At 33.8% G+C, this 23,182-nt stretch overlaps 2 protein-coding genes across 3 annotated transcripts; one reads left to right on the top strand and one right to left on the bottom strand.

Moving 5' to 3' along the window:
• The first annotated feature begins 456 nt into the window (after positions 1-456).
• On the top strand, positions 457-21,124 carry sud1 (Prolyl 3-hydroxylase sud1). 2 transcript variants are annotated; one of them, XM_072522125.1, is made up of 7 exons: positions 457-565; positions 9,774-9,926; positions 10,680-11,053; positions 12,935-13,216; positions 13,791-14,094; positions 18,461-18,672; positions 20,847-21,124. In XM_072522125.1, the coding sequence occupies exons 3-7, from the start codon at positions 10,688-10,690 to the stop codon at positions 21,108-21,110; spliced, it is 1,428 nt and encodes a 475-aa protein (XP_072378226.1). In that variant the 5' UTR covers positions 457-565; positions 9,774-9,926; positions 10,680-10,687; the 3' UTR covers positions 21,111-21,124. The 2 variants fall into 2 exon arrangements, with proteins under 2 accessions (XP_072378226.1, XP_072378225.1); XM_072522124.1 differs by lacking the exon at positions 457-565 and adding an exon at positions 9,573-9,716.
• On the bottom strand, positions 2,068-2,478 carry LOC140433108 (uncharacterized). The gene has a single exon (XM_072521162.1). It carries the CDS (start codon positions 2,476-2,478, stop codon positions 2,068-2,070), a length of 411 nt encoding a protein of 136 aa, XP_072377263.1.
• Positions 21,125-23,182: the final 2,058 nt, after the last annotated feature.

Here is a 23,182-nt window from a genome sequence, read left to right as displayed (position 1 = left end):
TGTTGGTGGAAACAGCCTTTGATTTAGTGGAAATAGCCCTTGATTTGCTAGTCTGCTTAGTATATCTTTTGTAAGGTAAATTCACACCTATTAATTCAATCTCCAAAACTTTATTTTGAAAACAAAAACCATTTAGTCTGTTCACAACGGCCTTTGCATCACGGTGATATTCAAATATAACGTATGCAAAAACTATTTGTAGCTCATTGTCTATATTGATAAAAACATTATTAATGGCACCCAACACTAATGACGATGATAACAGAAATTCCTTCAAAGAATATTCGGTAGTAAGGTCATCCAAGTGAACTATACGCACTACACTTGCTTCCGAGTTCATTTTTCTTTACTTATCAACACAAAATAAATAATTTAGGTGTGTATGATCTCACATGATGTTAGTAAATAAAGCTCAATATTGAGATCTATAATTAATTCATTTTAGATAACAGCGATAAGGATTATACGCGATACCATTATTTATCACTCGAGACTGTCATAGTTACAGAATGCTTATTTTGTGAAAATAGGCTTTATGGATGTTTTGTCTACAATATTTAATTTTGTAGGTATATTATTATTTTATATTTTTTTTTGACCATGTAAATAAATATTTTTGAAAAGCGATGTTTTTTTACATACGAGGTGTGTCAAAAAACACCCGGAATTTTTGTTTTTTGAAAAAAAATTTACTTATTCATCTACATTACTATGCATTTGTGTCAAATCCTTGAAAAACTTCTCAAACTCCAGCTCCAAATGCACCAGCTCACATTTCATTGCTTGTTCGTGAATTATTGGTCAAAAACAATACGCTAATGATACCCATATTCGCCAGACATGGCTCCGTGTGACTTTTTCCCATTTCCATAAATAAAGAAAACTTTAAAGGGTCTTCGTTATGACATTAAAAGCGAATCGCTGATAAAACTAAAGGCTATCCCAAAGATCGAGTTTGAGAAGTGTTTCAAGGATTGCCAGAAGCATTAATATCTTATGGATACTACTTTGAAGGAGACAACATTAATGTACAGTACATTCAACCAACTTACAGCTCTAAGCGATTAATGGAATTCGCAGAAAACCTTTCGTTGTAGTAAAATGCACGGTAAACTGCACTGGAGTTCTAACCCTGTTCTTCCACTTATTCTTCTTCTACTTTTACTTTTATTGTGTTTTTTGATAGATATTTTTGATCTTTTTGATTATTCCTAAAGGTACTTTTCGTGCGTAGAATAAGTGGATAACATCTTTTAATTTGATCCTATCAAATGCCTTCTTTAAGTCCCCGAAACATAGATATGCCAGTTTGTTGTATTCTAAAGATATTGAAAATGTTTAAAAAAATAAATACGATTCGCAAGACATAATAGAGAGTTTTTGTGCAAGCAAATACGTAACGTATCTTTTTGACATATAAGCATGCGCATTAATGGTTGAACTAAGGTATCTATAGACAAATTCACAAGAGGATTTCAGTACAGTGCTGATGCGAAGCGACGTTGCCGCTTAGGCCGCTAGGCACGTTCATAGTCTGCAGGTGTGATACAGGACCGCGTTGGCCCACCTGTACGATAACATTAAATCATGCAATCCTATTAGAAGTAAATGTAACATTATTTACAACTTCAAGATTTTGCAAATTACACAAAATTTAATAAAACTATTTTCTTTGAAATCTTTTTTACTAAATTATACAGGGTGTAACAACAGAACAGAGTCTACTAGGGAAACTGCTACAAAAAAAAATTTGTAGCTCCGTAGTGGCTACAAATTTAAATTGTTAATTTATATACCGACAGGATATATACCAACTTGGATCAATTATTACTATTAACAGTCTCAACAATTATTACAAAGAAAAGTGTGTATACACCAAAGAATAAAATAACGCTAATAAAAGAATAGAAATTTATGTAGCCTAAACGCTACCTAATGAATAAAGATAAGACTTACAATAACAGTGTCTGGTCTCTACTCCATTTCGGAAAAATCGTCCTCACTGGAACTGCCGGTGTTGGCTGTGATAATCACCGGTAGGATATCTTCTTGTAAGTTGTCAGCTATTCACATTTCTTTTTCAATTCTGATGACATGCTGTATATAATTTTGCCACTGTTCAACAGAGACATTGGCAAACGCTTCATGGATGAGTTGTTGCACACCATCTTTTTTAAAGTCAGTGTTTCGGGCTGCAACGTAATGTTTAACTTGGCTCCAAACCATCTCTATTGGATTAAGCTCACAGTGATAGGGAGGCAATCGTAATACTTCTACGCCGTATTTCTCGACCAAAGTTTCGATGTTATACTTGTCGTATATATCTGCATAACTGTTTGCTACATCCAATAGTTCAGACTTTAAATAATCTTCTTCATAAAATATATCCTTCTCTCGTAACCATTCTTGAATTTGTTGTTTGTTCCAGGAGCTTCTTGAAAAATTTTGTTTGCATGAATGATATGGAGCATTATCCATTACTACCACATTTTTTCTCCTTTTGGGAGGTTTGCGATTAGTTTATTTTCAAACCAGTCTTCGAAAGACTCGCCGTTCATTTCGTCATGGTAGTCGCCTGAATCTTTTTTTGCTAAAAATACACATTCTGAATTTGGTAGAAAACCTCTATCACATCCAACATGTAACAAGACAAATCTCGGACCTCTTTGTTTTGGATCATTTAGACCAGTAGGCAAGCCTTTTAAAAATGCATCCTTATAACTGGTTATGGTTGAATCCATCCATACCTTATTTACTGTATGTCCGATATTTACCCAACTTTCAACCAAATAGAAAATAGTGTATCCTTGATTTCGATAATTCTGTATTTTTCTAAGAAATTTATGCCTCCAATTTATTATGTCAGGACGTTCCATCATCACTGCTTTCTTTCCTCTTTTTTCATAAACAGACCCCATCTCTCGCAATAGTCGATATAGAGTACTGTTGTGAATTTATTAATTGTTATGTCTTTAATTTATAATGTCTTTATCAAAAGGTTCTTATCTAAATTTATTAAAAAGCACAATAACTGATATTAATTTATTTATCACTAAATATACATAATTTATTTAAAAGCGAGCGTAACAATAAATATCGCGGCCGCGGATCTTCAGAATTAACTGTCCCCTATTCTCCAAAAAGTCCTCTTATATATTCACTACTGTTAGACTCGAAAAGTCTAAAACCTTCTTGAGTATACGACGGCGAAACGGTAAAGGCAAACTGGATTTCCCTCGCATCGGTTCGACCTTATTCTGGAAGGTCGTTCAGGTACATAGAAGCCTCTCGTAAAATCTAAAACATATTAGAATTAGCCATCATATATTTTACAGTTATTTTTAGGCCAGGATATTTATCGTAACAGTACTTTTGGAAAATTTAGACAAATGTTCGTGTAAATTAACGGCATCCAGAAGAGCTTTGATTGTGGGAGGTATGTTCTTTAAGAAAAATTCCATGTGAACAAGTCTTCTCAATTGGCTCCTGATATTCTCATCGTAAACCAATCGGTAAACTCCCGATTGGTTTCCTTCTTGGTCCGTTTACGTGGGTTTTTCAGAATTTTGGGTAAGTCTGCATTATGATACAATCCTTCTTGACGAATTTTCCAGACTGTCCTATCGCTAACACTCAGCGCTGTACTTGTTGTAGGAACAATTTGTGTTGGAGTCAGATCGGAATTTGTTTTTGTTGTATATATCAACATATTCAAAATAATTTGTCGCGCATATTAATCTAAGGTTTGTCCTTGTTTGAAACTTTTCACCTCTAAATGCTCCATGTTTTTGACACAGTACATAAAAAAGTTTAAAAATAAATTGCACTTATTTTTTGACAAGTTAACGTACCTTCTCGAATGCACACACAAAACAGTTAAACCGTTTCTACAAACTGCAAAACTGGTATAGATATACGCTTTCGTATAACAATTAGTAGATATTATTATCAGGAAAATTCTAAATGGGTATTTAATTACAACAATACCGAAATTTCTACACGGTTAAACCATTTCTACAAACGCCCATTAGTCAGTAAGCTATTCTACGAATTCTGCGACTTTCACTTCGGAGGTCATTATCGAAATACAAAATATTAATCAATTACGAAAATTTTGTTGTTAGTAAAAAAATTCTTCTAATAATTAAATTTAATCTGACTCATTCATATCGGCAAATCAGACATATTAAACATTTTAAAGTAGAAGACATCAAAATGATATTGCAAATATTTATGAGCTGCAAGGATTTTATTGAAAGATAGTTCATTCAATTATATGAAATCAACTTTAACTTAAAAATATCAGTCACAAAAATCATAGCATGTGATTAGTCTTTCAGGTTAAATCTTCGTATTTTGAGCTAAGGTATCTCCAGTCACTATATGGATAACTGTTAATGAAACACCCTGTATAAATAATACTAATATATAAAAAATGATGTATCCTCGATATATTTTTGACTTATCTACTAATCGTGGCATTTTCTTTCTATTCATTTCAATTCTATTCAAAAGGTATCCAAACATCCTTACAAGAGATGTAAGAAATTTTCTATTCGTCAAATACAACAGTGCTCAACAATTGATAAGGATCGAAGTAATATTTTACTCCAGAAATAGCCGAAGTTTGTAAAAATTTAATATAATTAAAGTAATATTAATACCCCGACTTGTAAGTAATATTAATAACAACGGGTTAATGACACATATTTATTTTATAACTAAAATTTAGCAAAGTGTTAAACATTATGGAGAACACCAGTGCAGTTTACCACGCCTTTTACTACAACGACAGGTTTTCTGTGAATTCCGTTAATCGTTTAGAGGTGTAAGTTGGTTGAATGTACTGTAGATGATAGATGAATAAAAATATTTTTCAAAAAATGAACATTCCGGGTATTTTTTGAACACACCTCGTATGCCACTAACTCAGGTTATAGAATAACAACCACATTTGGAAAAACACAATTTATTAAAATACATCTTATATATAATATTTTTGTAAACAACAACAAACAATACAGTCAAATATGCCATGGTCAATGCAATTTTCATCAAATACTAATTTTCTTAAAGAATAAACTCACTTCTAAAATAAACTCTTTATTAGCAGTTTCAAATGAAACCCACTTAAAAAAAATATATACATAGGATCTAAAAATGGGACAAAAGGTCACCCTAAAAATGAGGAAATACAAGAGCAGAATCAAAATAGATAGCTACATTATTCAGTAAGTCCTTAGAAAATCCAATAGGCAATTGTTAAAGTTTCAGTTATATTCATTACATGGTTTAAATTTTTTGTTATTTGTTTATTAAAGAACAAGTTAAAATCGAACTGTAATTTCCTTTTTTTTTATGAAAAATTGGACGTGAAAAAGGTAGAAATTATTACCACATTTACTGTATTTTGCTTCAGTGACTTTTTATTAAGCTTGAAAAAATTGTCAAAAACAAACAATTCACATCCAGTGAGGTGGTCACCACCCAAACAGATAGGGGAGCACGGGGCACCGTAAAACTTTGTTCGTATTTCAAATTCTGGTGGGTAATTCTGTATAATTTGTTGAAGTTATTAAACATTTCATCCACCACTCAAAAAGCAGCATACAATCGCCCACGCTGATATTATGTGACAATCACGAAAGTCATTTATCATTGGAGGTACTTAATTTGTGCAAATAAAATGGAGTGACTATGTTAACTTTTCCACCACATTCCACCAATAAATTGCAACTGTTAGACATTGGAGTGTTTAAGCCATTCAAAACGTATTACCAAAGAAGATAGACGCTTAAGCGTCTATTTCCTTAAGCGTCTATCTTCTTTGGTATTACAATGCTGCAATATATACTTAGATGATGCAGCATCCTGGACAAACAGCAAATATTTACAATGTTGCTGGTTTTGTAAAAATTGCTCAAGAGAGAGGAATCACTCCATCAAACATCACTGCTGTTTAAAAAAAAACAGGAATTTACCCATATGAGACATGTTTTCACTGATGTCGATTATTTATGTAATTACGTTACCGATCGACCAATGGCGGACTTGCCAGCTACTTGTCAGGTAAAAGAGGATCCACCGTCAGGTGATGCTCCTGCTGAAAAAATCAACAACTCAACAATGGAAATCGATGCAGATGCCAACACCTCAAGTTTCAATAACAACTCCCAAGACCCCAGTACTTCTACTACCATCAGTAATGTAAAAATTTCCTTATGCGGACTTAAAGATTTTAGAGGATTTCCAAAGGCAGGGAGTAGGATAAACAATAGAAATGGTCTTGTAAGAGAAAAAAGTATGATAGCAACCAGTACTTCAGAAATGACTGCAATTGTCAATAAAACGGCGGTATCAATAGCAAAATGAGAAATAGTCAAACGGAAAATAATACATTTTAATAAAGACACTAGGAAGAAATCCAAAAAAAATGAAGAGGTTCAGTCTTCATCCGAGGAAGATGTAGTCAATTATATTGAGACTGGTGATGACTTGGACGCCATTGAAGACATTTTTATATATGTTAAATTGTACTCCTATGTATGTTACATTGTTCCCCAGTAGTGGTGCACAATGAGAAACATTTTTTTTAAACTTGAATTGATTATTACTCAAAATAGTTATTAATACAGTTTTTATGCTACTATAAGTCTGTTCCTAGAAGGGCATCTTTTAAAACACATTTCAAACTGATATACCTACATGCAAAAACAGGAAAAATAAAAAACAAATTTGTGTTTCATTTAGGTTTAGCTCCCCTACATATTTTGTTTAAATAAATTGTTAGACCATTCAGTTGAATAAACATTTAGAAAAATATATTAAAGTTGAGATTATTTTAAAAAAGAAAATACTTTTCTTTTCTAAGAACTTATTGAACAACCCAGTTAACATTCTTTTAGAGAAAAGCTGAATAATTAAAGCAGTAGGTAATTACATTTTTTTATACTTAACCAAAAAAAGAACAATATTCATGGTAAAACAGGGTCTATAAACCAATTGGAAAGCAATTTTGTACTAAAATAGAAAGAAAATATCAATAGAAGGGGAAAAGAAAGAAAAACAATTTTAAAAAAATTAAACTCACTGAACTAAACTAAACTTAAATTAATAAACTTATCTACCCCATTATTAATAACAAAATATTTTATAACATTGACAGAAATCATTAAAATAGAGAGATGTACCTCACTCCAACAAGTGTTGTGAAGTATGTAACAAAATTATAATAATTAATTACTATTTAAATGGGAATAAGCCACAATTAAAGGTTAAAATACGTTTATTGACGTTTCAATTTCCACTTCGGAAATCATTCTCAAAATACAAACTTGTTTGTATTTTGAGAAACCCTCTGGCTTATTCCCATTTAAATAGTAATTAATTTAAAATGCCACAAGAAAATAGCTTCAGAACAATATTAAAATTATAATAATCAATCTCCACCTGTAAAGGAATCAAACATATAAAACAAACCAAACTCTTCCGGAAGTTGAGCAACAACTCAAAATTTAACAGTGGTGGTGGTTCAGTTCCTATTTTACATATTTACGCCAAGTAGTTTTTATGCACAAATAAACTTCTTGTTGGAGCACTAGCAACTAAACTGATCTTTTTTGGGGGTTGCTATTTTTAAAATTAACACTATTCATATCAAATATAAATTCAGACAATTATGAAATAACACAGTTGGGTTCTTTAGGTTTTCTTCTCGGTTCAATAGATACAGGTCTATGTTCAAATATATGTGATGAGTGATAAGAAGCTGTTGGTGTTTGAGTCTTCGTAGAAGCATTTGAGTGATGCTTTACAGAAGACGATAAATGAGAAGTTCCTGGTGCAGATGCATTTGACTGATGCACAGCTGAATATACTGGTAAAGTTATTGGTGTTTGTGCCCTAGCGGAAGTATTTGGGTGTTGTATTGCTGAAGGCAATGAAGGATGAGAAGTTGCTGAAGGCAATAAAGGATGAGAAGTTGCTGGTGTTTGAGCTCCAGTAGAAGTATTTAATTTATGCTTTACCAAAGATGATGGCTGGCAAGTTCCTGGTGTAGAAGCAGTTGATTGGTGTACTGCTGAAGATAACAGTGAAGAAGTTGGTGGTGTTTGTGCCCTAGTGGAAGTATTTTGCACTGCTGAAGACAATGAAGAATGAGAAGGTATTGGTGTTAGTGGCCTACATGAAGTCTTTGATATTTGTATTCTAGTAGAAGCGTTTGAGAGATGCTTTACTGAAGACAATGGTGCAGAAGTTGGTGGTGTTTGTGCTCTAGTGGAAGTATTTTGTACTGCTGAAGACAATGAAGAATGGGAAGGTGTTGGTGTTAGTGGCCTACATGAAGTTTTTGATATTTTTATTCTAGTAGAAGCATTTGAGAGATGGTTTACTGAAGATAATGGTGCAGAAGTTGGTGGTGTTTGTGCCCTAGTGGAAGTATTTGGTTGAAGCGTTGCTGAACGTAATGAAGAATGGGAAGTTACTGGTGATTTAGCTCTAGCAGAAGTATTTAACTGATGATTTCCCAAAGACAAAGTTCCTGGTGCAGAAGTATTGGACTGATTCACTGTTGAAGATAATGGTAAAGAAGTTGCTGATGTTTGGATGCTAGTAGAAGCATCTGGATGACTCACTGTTGATCTAGTACTTTGAAGTTTTGCTGCTTGGTTAGTAGAAACATGTGGTTGTATTTCATTATTTGTTGCTTTACTTGATATTTTATTGAAAGTATTTGTCTTCCGCCTTAAGTGTGAAGCAGATGAACTTGAACCAGATACTCTTGATGTGCATGTCCCAGCTTGTGGCGTATCATTTTTAGCTTTTAAAATATTACTTACTGCTGAAGATGCTCCATCATTGTTAAATCTACCAGAATTCACTGTACTATCCCCTGGTTGGCTAGTATTTCGATATGTAACTAAAACCTGCTGGAAAATATTTCTATAATTTCCAGGGTGCCCGGTTTTAATAGTATTGGCATGTAATCTGGTGAGTGGATCATTAGACTGACTATCTAGGTTTTTCTTTGGAGATGTTATATTTAGATTTCTAAATTTTCTTTGTAAACGATTGGTTGGATTTGGAACATAATTTGATTCACTAGTTTGCGTAGTATATCTTTTGTAAGGTAAATTCACACCTATTAATTCAATCTCTAAAACTTTATTTTGAAAACAAAAACCATTTAGTCTGGTCACAACTGTCTTTGCATCTCGGCTATATTCAAATATGACATATGCAAAAACTATTTGTAGCTCATTATCTTTATTAATAAAAACATTTTTAATTGCACCCAATAATAATGATGTTGATAGAAACTCTTTCAAAGAATATTCAGTAGTAAAATCATCCAAGTGAATTATACGCACTACACTTGTTTCTGAGTTCATTTTTTAATTGTATCACTAAAATAACAAAATTTTCAGGTGTCTCTCATCGTCTGATCACATAAATGTAAATGGAAAAATTTTTGGGTTCTTTATAAAACCCCACAAGCAGATGCTGACGCAGGAAAAGTTCGAATTTGTTCTTCTTTTCAGCGGATCTGGTATATAATGATTTCAACCAAACCAACGAAACGAAAAGAAGAAAGGTTAATTGTCAAATTTTAAGGTTAAGAAGGAATAAAAATAAAAATAAATTTTTAAATATTTATAGTACGTTGTTCTTATTTTTGTTATAAATGACTTCAAAAGAGAATCATAAATATGATGGTAATTGATATTGCTTATAATTGAAGTCAATATTTAATTAATCATTTTTCATTTTAGATAACAGCGATAACGATTATACATCCGAGGAATCTTCCCCCGACGACGCCAATTATTTTGAAGAATCTTCAGAGAGTGAACCAGAAACTGAATGCGAACTTTGGGATCACAATTGTAAAGTTATCCCCAATTCACCATCTTCATTAATTGGTTGTAAGCACAATACACTCTCGAATTTTCATTTATAAAAAGTGTTTTAGTTACTGTAACAAGAGAATGTTTGTGGGCGATTATAAAATTTTAATTATTGTTAAATATATGCATTATTTACGTTTTTGTGAAGTATTCAATTTGGTTGTAGACAATTGGGTTTTTTATCTGTTTTAATATTGTATGCTGAAAGATTTCTGGAATCTTTACAAATTACTATAGTAATAGATTTTTATAGATGTGTGATTTGTTGAGCATGTTGGTAATAATCATTTGACAAGAAATTATATGTTTGTTAGTGTAATGTTCAACCACCAGCAATTGAAAAAACCAAAATGTGCTTCTTCAAAATTATTATCAAAATCTCGAGTTGTACAATCGTATTGTCATTTAGTTTAATATTTATACTGGTTTTTGCTTTTAAATATATTTGTTAATTTAACAGAACATATTGTATACAGGAGTTTTAGTGTATTAATGCTATTAATTATTAATTTATTAAAAAAGTTATTAACAAATTAAGAAAAGTTAACTTTCAATAGCTTTTTTGATTTTGGGGCAATTGGAACTTGCAAAATCTGGTTTTTTAAGGTTATAGGTGATCTTCATTACCTTTATTGCTTGATTTATTGAAGAAAAGCATGAATATACTGTGGGTTTAGAGGATAAGTTGCTATAAAAGTTGCAGTTTTTAGTTGATATAAAAATCATACTATTTTAAAAACAATTTTTGAGTTTTCTATTTTTGTTCCACAGATCACTTGATGCCTACTTGTAGCAGAGATCCAGATACAATTCCACAAAAGAAGTTAAAAATATCAGCAGAAATAGACAAAAATCTAGTCAGAGCAGATTTTTTCAATGATCTTAAAGACCATTGGAGCAAAGATGAAAAACTATCAAATCCAGATGTAGAACTAATTACAGAACCTTTTAAAGTGTGTGTTATAAATAAATTTATAGATAACGAAGATGTGTTGGATAATGTTAGGCAAGAATTTAATGAACTCGACTGGAATATGAGGAATATGGACCTGTATGAATTTTTTCAGTCTAAGGACTTAAAATATTTAAATTCTGACTATATTAATGCCATATTTAATTTTTTAAAAGGGGAAGCCATGGAATGGGTAAGTACTATTGGATATTAACATGAATCCACGAGAAACAATTCTGGCTTTATTTTATAAACCCCAAATACAGTATGTCATAATCCAATCTCATTTATATCTTTGAATTTTATCCTAACTCAACTAAAGTTTATTTAACCAAGCTGAAAATTTAGGAACTCTTATACTTTTCAGTTGATAAAAGACATGTTAGTCAGACAGTCTAATAGATAAGGTATTCAGGTAATTTGAACCCTAAACCCTATTGACAAGTTTGGTCCCATCAATAAGTTTATTTTTGCAACTGCCTACTTTCCACCACATAGTATCATTGAGAAGTATGTCGAATTTGTAGAAAATGTAGGTTGTCAGTGGTCCATTGATGGATTGTCTTCTGTGGCTATTCCATTACCAGGAACCTCACCAAATGAAGTTGATTCCATTCAATTCCTCTCATTTTTATGTTCTTTCATAATCTGTATCAAGTAAACACTGTTAAAAATGAAAACAACTCCTTATTCGATCTAGTCATGGTCCAAGATGAAGAGGTTGAGGTATCTAGAGCTGAGATTGCCCTACTCCCAGAGGATAGGCATCATTCTCCATTCTCATTTGGGTTTAAATGTGAATCTCTATATTTCAATGAGCCGGGATTGATTGGAGATGGCTTTTATAGAGACTTTCGCTCAATGAGTGTACAGGAAGTAATAAACTTTCTTTCACAAAATAACTGGGATGATTTGTTTAAAGATAAAAGTCTTGATTATATGATCAACATGTTTTATGATGTTAATGACTTTGCAATTGATATTTTTGTTCCCCTGAAAAAGTATTTAGCAAAAAAGTTTCAAAAGCAAGAACTTTTGTAGCCAATTTTTGAGTATGAAATTTCTTTGACATTGTAGAACCAGAGTATTTCTATTTCATCAGTTATTTGCTTTAGGTCTGGGTCTTGGAAATGTACAAAAGTTTCATCCTTAGTAACAAGACTGTCTATGAAGTTTGTATTTTTTTAAATGTTTTCCCATGACTACCTGAAGATATAAAGTATTTTACACACAACAACCTCCAACCTCCTCAAGTTTTGTTTTAATTGGGACCAATAACTTTGCACATGGTTTGAGCACACCTCCGTCACTGGACTCTTAAAATATTTAATGATTATCTGTTTTATGAGTCAAATCAAAACAATTTTAATTTGGGTATCCTCACCACTGATCAGGTGATATCACTGACCTAATCTAACATATTCCCTAATTCTACTATTTATGTAGGTAATGCAATTCGTATTGTGTCATACATCTATTAGAAGCGGAAATAAATTGACCTAAGAATGAAAGATATAAAATCGCTAGTTAGTAGGAAATTTAAACTGACCCTAGAAAATAAAATTCCTGTCTATAAAGCTATCATAAAACCTATCTAGACGTATGGAATCCAACTCTGGGCATGTATGTATGATGCATACTGGTATGTGTCAAATCTAACGCTTCATGAAGACCTGAGAATCACGTTCATACAGGATGTGATCACTAAATATAGCATGAAGCACCTTGAAGGACTGGAATCACACAGTAACCCCTTACTTCATCCTATAATAGAACATAATGCCAATAGGAGACTCAAAAGAAACTGACCAACTGATCTGAGAAACAGTTAAAGTGGTCTTGTCACTGGAGAAGACCTTACCAAGCCAATATGAGCCCTTTGCTCTGCAGCCAGCAAATTAGCTTATAGATTTGTGTTTTGATTGATAGCTAGGCCTCTTGGCTTATTAATGCATATCCACATTGAACTCTGTAAATTAAACTGGAATAAAAAGACAGTTTGTTTAATTTAAAAATTATATTTTGAACCTTGCTTCTGATCTCAAATAATATTAAACATATTGTTTTTTTTTAGGTAGCTAACCTTACTGGCTATAGTCTGACGCATATATCAGCCACATGTAGTTTATACAGTAACACTGATTACCTCCTAGTTCATGATGATCAAAGAGAAGATAGAATGGTTGCCTTTGTGTTATATTTAACGGGTAAAAATGGTTGGAATGAAAGCAAGGGCGGGGCATTGCAGCTATTCAACAAGGATGAAACGGGTCAACCACAAACTTGTGTTCGTAATATATTTCCTGCAAATAATCAGCTGGTGTTGTTTCCGGTCACGAGTGATTCCTATCACCAGGTAAATTAGTACAGTTTTAGTATAGTAGTTCTAAGTAGTTTTAAAACGTTCTAATTTTAAATTTGAATACTAGAAGAAAAATGATATTGGCAATAGGTAGAGGATGTTAAAGAGAGTGAATAAAGAAACATAGGTTGAAAGGACAATAAAATGAAGAAAACTGCAATATCTTTAATATATTATGTGTGAAAAAGATATGACATTTTTCGGCTGATAATCCAAGGGGAAATAGAGGTCAGAAGAAGTGTTGGAACAAGACAAACATTTTTACAGTTCGAAAACAACTCTTTTGGCACTCAATAAGCGAGACGACATTGATTTGAGATAATTCTTGGTTATAGCCTAGATAAATTTAGATAGTGCTAGATTTAGCACCATGTGACTATTTTCTGTTCACAAACTTAAAAAAAAACTGGACATTTTGCAACGAACGATGCAGTCAAAGCCACATTACCTTAAAGAAGGAATATAAAAAAGTTGGAAACGTTTATTGAGCAAAATGTAGATGACATTGAAAAATAAATTAAAAAAATAACAAAGATCATTCATAAAAAGATGATTAAATGTTTTTTAGGTAGCTGAAGTGACGACCATAGACGACTGCAGACTTAGTATAAATGGGTGGTTCCACGTAAAAATACCGCCTGTATTCAAAGCCCCAATCTACCACCCCTTAAATGACGGTTTGTACAGTAAAAACTCTATTAAAGCCAAAGAAGTTGATATTGACTTAGTGTCCTGGTTATCGGAAGATTATTTGAACTCGAAATCGATAAAGATAATAAAGAAGCATATACAAGAAAACTCAGAGATATCGTTGAGGAAGTTCTTCAGGAGTGAGTGCTTCAATGAGATTTCGCGTACTTTGGATAGTTCAGGTAAAGAATGAATTATTTTTTAATAAAATGTGGACATTAAAAGACTTCCTTAATAATTTTGCGTGTACTGCTACAAAAATAAAGAAAGTGTTATTTTATGTACAACTAGTGATTGTGTCCGTCACAATGCGACGGGGGATCCAATCAATTGCATCTACAATCACTGCACTTAATTTTTTCTGTCTTTTTGCGAAAAGGCGTCTTATGAAATCGACCTACGTAAAAAACCAGCGGAATTCTAGTTTGGCAATTTATTTGTTGGGAAAGCTCGAGTTTTTTATTATATTTTTTACCGATCACCAAATTCGTAGCCAATATTTTAGGATCAACAAATAGGTATCTGAAGGATAGACATTTATTTATAAAAGTTCAGTAATGTCTTCATTTAGCAATTCATCTTCAAAATTGTCTTAATTTTGATCTCTGTCTCTAGGTTATACTCTTAAAATGTTGCTGTAGATTAGAACGGTTGAATCTTTTCAACCTTACAGCCGCTTCCACTGGATGAAATAGTACCTAAACCTTCTCTTTCTTACATACAAATTTATGTTGCATATCTGGTTCTAATATGAAATTCATTATATAAATTGGATTGTTTAGTGGACTTCTTAAAAATGGCTTTACTTTATAATCAGAATATCTTTGGAAGAACCCATTTCTGTTATCTGCATTCAAATTTATGAAGAATACAAAATTATTTATTCCTGCTTGTATTCCAGTGTCCTTCGGGCATGCTTGTTTCTACGGTGGAAAGCACACACCTGGGTTTTTGTAGGATTGGGTTTCAGATGGTTTTCGTCATAGTATAGTGCTAAGTCTTCTAGAACATCTGTCAGTTTTACTTCGATTGAAGGTACTTCCCTGAGCTGCCACAGCTGTATCATTCGCGTAAATAAACTGTTGTGTTTATTGGTTTTTGGGTTGATTGTTGGTGTAAATTTTGTATAGCAATGGCGCGAGGACACCTCCCTGTGGGAGTCCATTTTTTTGATCCCTCCACCGACTGTTCTTGGACTGGAGCTTTACGTAGAAGCGTCTATTTTGGAGAAGACATTTCATTAACCTTGTTAGTCGGAAATGCTTAGTAATTTCGTAGAGTTTTACCAGCAGCTGTTGATGGTTAACTGGGTCATAGACGGCAGCATTTTCCGGGTTTAAACCCTGTTTGTTCAGGAATAATTTTAGTGTCCACAGATTCAGCGATCCGGTTTATTATCATTCTTTCGAACACCTTGAAAATGTGACACAAAAGAGGGACAGGTCTAAAACTCTTTTTTTAACTCTGGTTTTAAGAAGACCACCACTCTAGCTTTCCTCCAAATTTTGGGGATTTGGAATGTACGGACGCAACAGTTCATCATTTTTACGAGCCACTCTAGGGTTTTTGGTCCAAAGTGCTTTATTTGTTCTGTTCGTACATCGTCTAGGCCAGCCGCTTTATTATCTTTCATTTGGTGGATCGCACCTCTCATCTTCTCCAGACAAAAGGAGGTACTTAAAACATCCTCTTCTTCGTCGATATTTCGTTGTACTCTCACTTTGTTCTTCCTTGATGTCGTCTTACCATTCGTCAGGAGACGATGGGCTACCTGATCGGGTGTGACTTTTGTCAGATTGGGTGCCGTGGTGGCAGGATTGTTGCCAAGATTCCGAATTAATTTTCAAGCGCGTCTGCTTTTTTTTGTTTCATGTCTAGACTCGTGACCAGCTTGCACCACCTGTCCGTTCTGTTGGCAGGGATCATCTTCATATAGCTGCTTGTATCTTTTAAGTAGGGGTTTAGATTCTTCATTTAGCCCCGCTATATATTCGGTTCGGCAACCTCTAGGGATATATTTTCGTGATATTTGTTTTACGATTTGTACAAATTTATCGTATGAATCAGAGCACGGTTCTAGCTGGGAAACTTCTTGATCTAATGCTTCAGCGAATTTTTCCCATTTTGCTTTAGTGAAATTGAACCTTCTCTTAAAGGGAACAATTTCATATCTGATTGCCGCGTTCAAAAAGCAAGTTATTGGTCTGTACTGTGTTTTTGGGAGGGCGCTTCCAACAATTTTTTTCACCTGGTCTCCAATCCTGTCGCTGGCAAATATATTGTCTGGGTTATAATCCCTGCGCCATCTTCCGCTGTTAAAAGACGTCTGTTTTGGATCATGAATAAGTTTGAGGTCCATGTTTTCAACCCAATTTTCTAGTTCTTCGCCATTGGAGTCTGTTTCGTTATACCCCCACGCGATACTGTGACAGTTGAAGTTACCCAGTATGAATTTTATTTGCTGTGATTGAAATTTATCCGGTTCCTCAAAAACAAAGTCAGCGTTTGGCGGTTTGTAGATGGACGTTACCGTACAAGACTTTAGTTCCACTGTGAGGATCTCGATGTCATCTCGATATGTTAAAGATGTGGAAACTATGTTGGTATCTGGTCTGACGAAGATTGCGCTACCATACTGCCATACTGGTCGTGTGGTCTCTCCAGTACAAGTCTCATACCTCGAATCCTTGGTCTGCGGCTTGCAGTACCTCGATGGGTTTCTTGAACCAGTAGTCCTGATAGTCCTTCAATATTAATTGAAGTAGTCATCAAAATGGCCTGGACAAAGACCGTTTTGGTTGCGTTTGCATCTGTGTTGGTGCACCGGTGGTGAAAGGATTAGCCGACATTACTCGTTTCCATAGTTCAGATTTCTTTCCTAGATGGCGTTGTTAGTTTACTGGGCAAATGGTGTGTCCTGTCATCGTAGCCTTTTATATAGATATATATTATTAAAGTGGTGGCAATGGCTTGTTTCTTTAAAAGACAATTTGGAAGATCATCTTAAACACGTTTAAAACTCGGTAAGACACTCTTTTGGTTACTTTTGTAATATGTATAAACAGGAAAGTTATTTGTCAGTAATGTAATAAAATTCCTAAACAAGGTTATTCAAAGTCATTTAAGTATTTTTAAATGTTCTGAAGAATATGGAAATCTTTCAAAATGAACTACTGCAGAGTCGATAATTTCAGTGATGCCATTGTTTTTTATGATAAAGAATTATTTTGTTGCCATCTACCAAAAATATTTTCCTAACCTAACTTTTCTTCATATGAAGGGATTAGTCAATTATGCTCGTCTCATAACCAATGTTTTCACCTCTACTTTTCAGTTTTGTAATATTTACTGTGTTATTACATAATAATTCTAAATAAATAAAATTAATTTATTGATAGATCTTCTTCTAATGGCGCTACAACCCTTTGTGAGTCTTGGCCTGCTTAACAATGTTCTTCCATTCTGCCCTGTCGGATACTTTCCTTCGCCACTGCCTGATGTTCATGGTTTTAAGATCCCTCTCTACGTCGTCTATCCATCTTTTACGGGGCCTTCCTCTTGTTCTGTTTCCTTGGGGCTTCCATCTCTGGACTACTTTTACAACTCGATTATCTGGTATTCTTTCTAGGTGACCAAGCCAGTTTAGTCTTTGTGACTTTACAAATCTGACAATATCTGCGCTCTGCATTAGTTCATCCAGCTCGTGGTTCATTTTAATTCTCCACGAACCGTCGCTGCATTGGGTTGGTCCAAATATCTTCCTTAGTATTTTGCGCTCAAATATTCTCAGTTGATTTTCATCAGTGGTTGAGAGGGTCCACGTTTCACATCCATATGTGACCACTGGTCTAATTACTGTTTTGTAGATTCTCAGCTTAGTCTCACGATTCAGTAACTTCATTAAGTCTTTGTATGCATAAAAGCACTTATTACCGCTAAGAATCCGTGCTTGTATTTCTTGACTGATGTTGTTGTCATTTATTATTGAGCCTAGGTAGGGAAAAGTGGAGGCATATTTGTAGGTATGGTTGTCTACCTTCAGATTCTCATGTTCATTCGATTTTGTGCACTCCATATATTTTGTTTTGCTTTCATTTATATATATATATATATATATATATATATATATATATATATATATATATATATATATATATATATATATATATATATATATATATATATATAGACCAAACGTAGTAGCTTCTCGTTTCAGTTCTATAACTTTTTCGCTTAATACCCTTTTGTTGCGGCTTATTATGGCAACATCATCCGCATATGAGCATATTTGCATAGATCTTGTATTAATACAGCCGTTTATATCCAGTTTTCTAACAACAGCTTCTAAAGTTAGATTAAGAAGTGTTGTTGATAAGGCATCCCCTTGTCTAACTCCATTTTCAATATCGAAAGCCTGCGTCATATCTCCATCTATTCTCACCATAGCTTTGGAACCCTCCAGAGTCATTCGTATAAGTTTAACCAACTTATTGGGTATCCCTAACATAGATAGTTGAATTTATTGATAGATATCATATATATTTTCAGATACACGATGGATAACATTCGGACCTCCAAATCGTTATTGCTACGAGAAGATCGACATGAATAATTTACCTCACGTTCTAGAAAGGTTTTTGGACCTCTTTCAATCCAGCGCCATGTTCTTGCTTCTGGAACAATACACGGATCTGGAACTGAGCAGACCGAACGCTTCTATGAAATTCGAGTTGCAGAGGTGGACTTGCGGCAATTATACGGTGAGTCAAAATATTAAAAATATATGTTTTGGAAGTTATTTGGTGGGTACGCCCCAAAGATGCCTAATTTTTTGTGAACTTTGCCGAAAATGTAATCAAACGCTCAAATTTTTATTTTACTTCTGTGAAAAAGTAATAAAAGTGCCCAAAAATCAAGAATTACAAAAAAAACTAATATAATATACAACAAAAATATGTAATCGTCTTAACCATAACAAACATAATTAAAAAATAATAAATATCAGTGATTTTCACTATTAAATTGTGTAAAATTACATAATATTGTTTAAAGGAATCAAGATTTTTAATCTTTCAATACAATGTGGAGGATATAATATGCACAAAGTAAAATTTTTTTGTACATTCGACATTGTTGCCTCATTAAGATCAAAAAATTTTATTTAAAATTTAATCAATTTGGAGTTTAATCTAATCTAACGTAACTAAACCTAACCTAACCCAATCTAACGGATATATCTTTCAAATGTGCAAGATTAGCCAGAGATGCCAAGCGGAGGCAGCTTCAAAGTGTACAAGAAAAAAGAAAAATCATTCCAAAAGCATTATCCACCAAAGAACTATTAAAAATCATCCAAAGCTACGACGAGGAAACCCCCCATTGGAGCATAAAAAAAGTTTTTTCACCTGTGCTCATTTGAACTTGTTTGGAGAGGCAATAAGGCCGTAAACTGCAAGATTCACTTTTTCCAGAAGGAATTTGATGTTATGGGAGAATTTACGGGCCGAATTGAATAGAACAGCATTTTTTCCAAAACAAATTAAGGCGGGTCGAAAAGTTTGGCAAGCAGCAAAGCTTGTAAGAAATTCATCAAACGAAAATTTATGCTCAGTTAGATTATTTTTGAAATTAATGGAAAAAAGGGGACCAAGTATTTTATCAAATAGACTCTTCCTTACCGTTTGGAATAAGAATAAAAATTGGAATAGACACAAAAAAACATAAAATAACAAACCATTCTCATCGATCTTTAGCTGTGTCAGCCTTGTTCAAGCAAGGTCTTTCTGAACAGGAGTTAATTAAATTAACGGGTCACTCAAATGCAAGCTCTCTAAAACCACATCTGCAGCTGAATTCCAGTCACCACCATAAGTTGATTGAAAATCTCAGAACAACAAATGAAGTTGTTGTCCTTCGAGTTCCCAAATCTACAGGTCAATAATACACAAAATGATGCTTTGGTAGAAAAGAATGGCCAAACTACTATAGCTTATAATAATTGTACATTTAATATTGTAAACAGATAAAGTCTGTTTTAGACTATAACATAAAATGATATAAGAAAATGGTATACTAAGTTTTGTCATAATGTAAAACAGAAAACAAAATCTGTTAACAAAAAATGTTATAGAAATTAGAACATGTCCTATTTTGATATGAATTATTAGTACACACGCATGCGCAGTTAGGTTTTTCCTCTTTTTTCGCCTTTTTGGACCCAAAAACAGATAATAGGAGAATTTTCTTATCCATCATAAATATAATATGTCTTTGTTAAAGCAAAGGTAAAACGTGGGTAAAACTAACTAGGTATTTACGTGGGTAAAAAACTAGGTTAAATGTTGGAGAAGATGAGGTTATGTTACAATAACGAAAAGAAGAATAAGAACATTGAGGTTAACACACAGTACATGTACACCAAATAATTTCTAAAAAAGGACATTTTTAGCATGTAATGCGCAGAATCACATAACATATTTTGATACCAAAATGTGATAATGTAATACACAAAACTTCTTGGATTAATATTGTACACAATCATTTCATGTAAGTTTTTGTTATATCATTTTCTTATATCATTTTATGTTATAGTCTAAAACAGACTTAAGTAAAGATTATGTTTCGTTGATATGGTGCATTAATTTTCTCGTGAAATAGTCTTGTCGAATATCATTCGAGAGAAAATTATTTACCGGCAAAAGTTTGTTGCCTTTTGGCAATTTTCGCTTATGAAATTTTGACGAAATCATTCAACTGACGTCTCGTGATTTAACTGTCATAATTTAATTCGCGAACATTGCCAACTTTCATACCAGTCGAAAATATTGCCGCAAAATTTTCTCTCTTATGATATTATATACAAAAATACGTTTTAATGATTGTTATAGTGCCTTAATGATTCCTTTTAAGTGATTCCGTCTTCTTTTGTTTCTAGTTACTGTCCGATTTCGACTGGGACGAGACCATCGAGCTGGACTTGATCGTTTATTTCGGCTGCGAGAAGACGTCTGACGTAATAGGAGCCAGGACCCAGTACGTTACAATCGAAGACGAAATTCAGAACGCGCTAATAACGCTGGAACCCGAAGAGAACAATTTAAACGTTGTGTACAGAGACACCGCCAGATTTACCAAGTATTTTAGTAAACAGAGCAAGTGTAAAAAATTTTATACTTTAGTTTGTTCGTATTCCGAATAAGAAAAGTGAATATATTTGTGTTTTTTATTCCATAACAAAGAAGAATCTAAAAATCCTAAACGGGTTCTACCTTCATAAAAATATGCATAAGTATACCTGGGTCCAACCAACGAGAAACACCAAGTCAATTATAGATTATGTTATCACAAAACAAGAATCATACATACAAGTCGAAGACGTAAGAGTGTTAAGAGGGCCGGAGTGCGGAATGGGCCACTATATGATAAGATCAAAATGTTACCTATCGTATCGACTGCAACCGCTACATCGAAATGACAACCAACCAGCACAATCAAAACCACTGGAAATAAATTCACCCAAATACAATATTGATGCACTGCAAAACGACTCAACATCCTTTTTATATAATTAACTACTATAATTTTTATATAATTGTACGGCTTATTCGGATCTACTCTTCAGCCCAGAATACCTACCAAGAGAAAATAAATAAAGTCAATGAAGCAGCTTATGAAGCACTCGGTACGGTCCAAAGGAACAGAAAGGATACTCCGTTGTGGTGGACAAATTACATCGCTAATACAGTACACAATAAGAAAAAAGCATATCAGAAGTGACTGCAAACAAACGACCCAGATGATAGACGAATATACGCAAGATCAAACAGAGAAGTAAAAAATCTAGTAACTAAAGCAAAAAATATTTCCTGGGAAAGTAAATGCGAAAAGCTCAACAAATATATAGGGTCAACAAGATAAAGAGAAGCATGGAAAACGGTAAAAAACCTGAGAACAAACAGAGAAGAAGTGAGTAGAGTAGATTTAAGAGAAGAAAGATCTTGGATCGAACAGTACTCACAACTTCTGACTGAAACAAGACCGCAATTCACGAACACCATTACAACAACCTATGAAGTGGAAGACGATGAAATAACAGTACAGGAAGTCGCAGATGCAATACGAGTACTAAAAAATCGAAAAGTATGCGGACCACAAGGTATACCGAACGAATTATTAAAACAGCCCACAGGCATTGCGGGAATTACTGGCGTATGTCTTCATCTTATTCTATAAAGGACATGACTTTCCACCGGAGTGGACAAAAGCATATATTAACAACATCTACAAAAAAGGAGACAGAAAGAATTGCTCAAACTACAGGGGGCTAAGTGTCATAAATTCACTCTCAATACTCTATGGAAAAATAATAAAAAATAAAATTGAAAAAGATATGACAGATGTTGAATGGATTGGATGGTACAGAAACTAATCTTCAGTTGATTGTACCTAAAAGTAAAGTGTCAGAAGTATTGCGTCAGTTGCATGACGGTGCATCAAGTGGACACTTTGGTATTACGAAGACTCTGCAAAAGGTTCGAGAACGGTTCTATTGGGTGAACTGTAAAGATGATGTAAGAAGATGGTGCCGGAAATGTGAACTGTGTGCAACCAGTAATGATCCAGTTGGTAAAAAGAGGGCACCCATGAAACAGTATAATGTTGGTAGTCCTATGGAAAGAGTAGCAATCGACATTGCATGTTCACTTCCTGAGACAAATGATGGAAATAAATATATCCTGGTAGCCATGGATTATTTTACGAAGTGGACTGAGTCTATGCGATACCAAATCAAGAAGCTGCTACCGTTGCAGAGATACTTGTTAAAGAATTCTTTAGCCGATTTGGTGTTCCCTTAGAGATCCACTCCGACCAAGGGCGAAACTTCGAGTCAACGCTTTTCCAAAACGTTTGTAAATTGATTGGTGTCAATAAGACTAGAACGACACCCAATCATCGTCAATCAGATGGAATGGTCGAGAGGATGAACCGAACGATGGGTAAACACCTGTCCAAACTTGTATCAGAACATCAAAGAGATTGGGACCAGTACATTCATTTATTCCTAATGGCCTACCGCTCGGCCGTGAATGAAACTACCGGTCAGACTCCAATCTGCCTGATGTTAGGTCGTGAAGTTCGTTTGCCCTGCGACCTAGAGTTTGGCTGCAGACCTTCCGAAGAACATGTTGCAAGCGAAGATTATGTCGACCGCCTGAAGTTAAGAATGAACAACATTCATGAACTTACCCGACAACACATTCAGTTAGCCAG

Source organism: Diabrotica undecimpunctata, chromosome 2 (assembly GCF_040954645.1).
Source record: "Diabrotica undecimpunctata isolate CICGRU chromosome 2, icDiaUnde3, whole genome shotgun sequence".
Lineage (NCBI taxonomy): Eukaryota > Metazoa > Arthropoda > Insecta > Coleoptera > Chrysomelidae > Diabrotica > Diabrotica undecimpunctata.
This window is presented reverse-complemented; position numbering and strand designations above follow the sequence as displayed.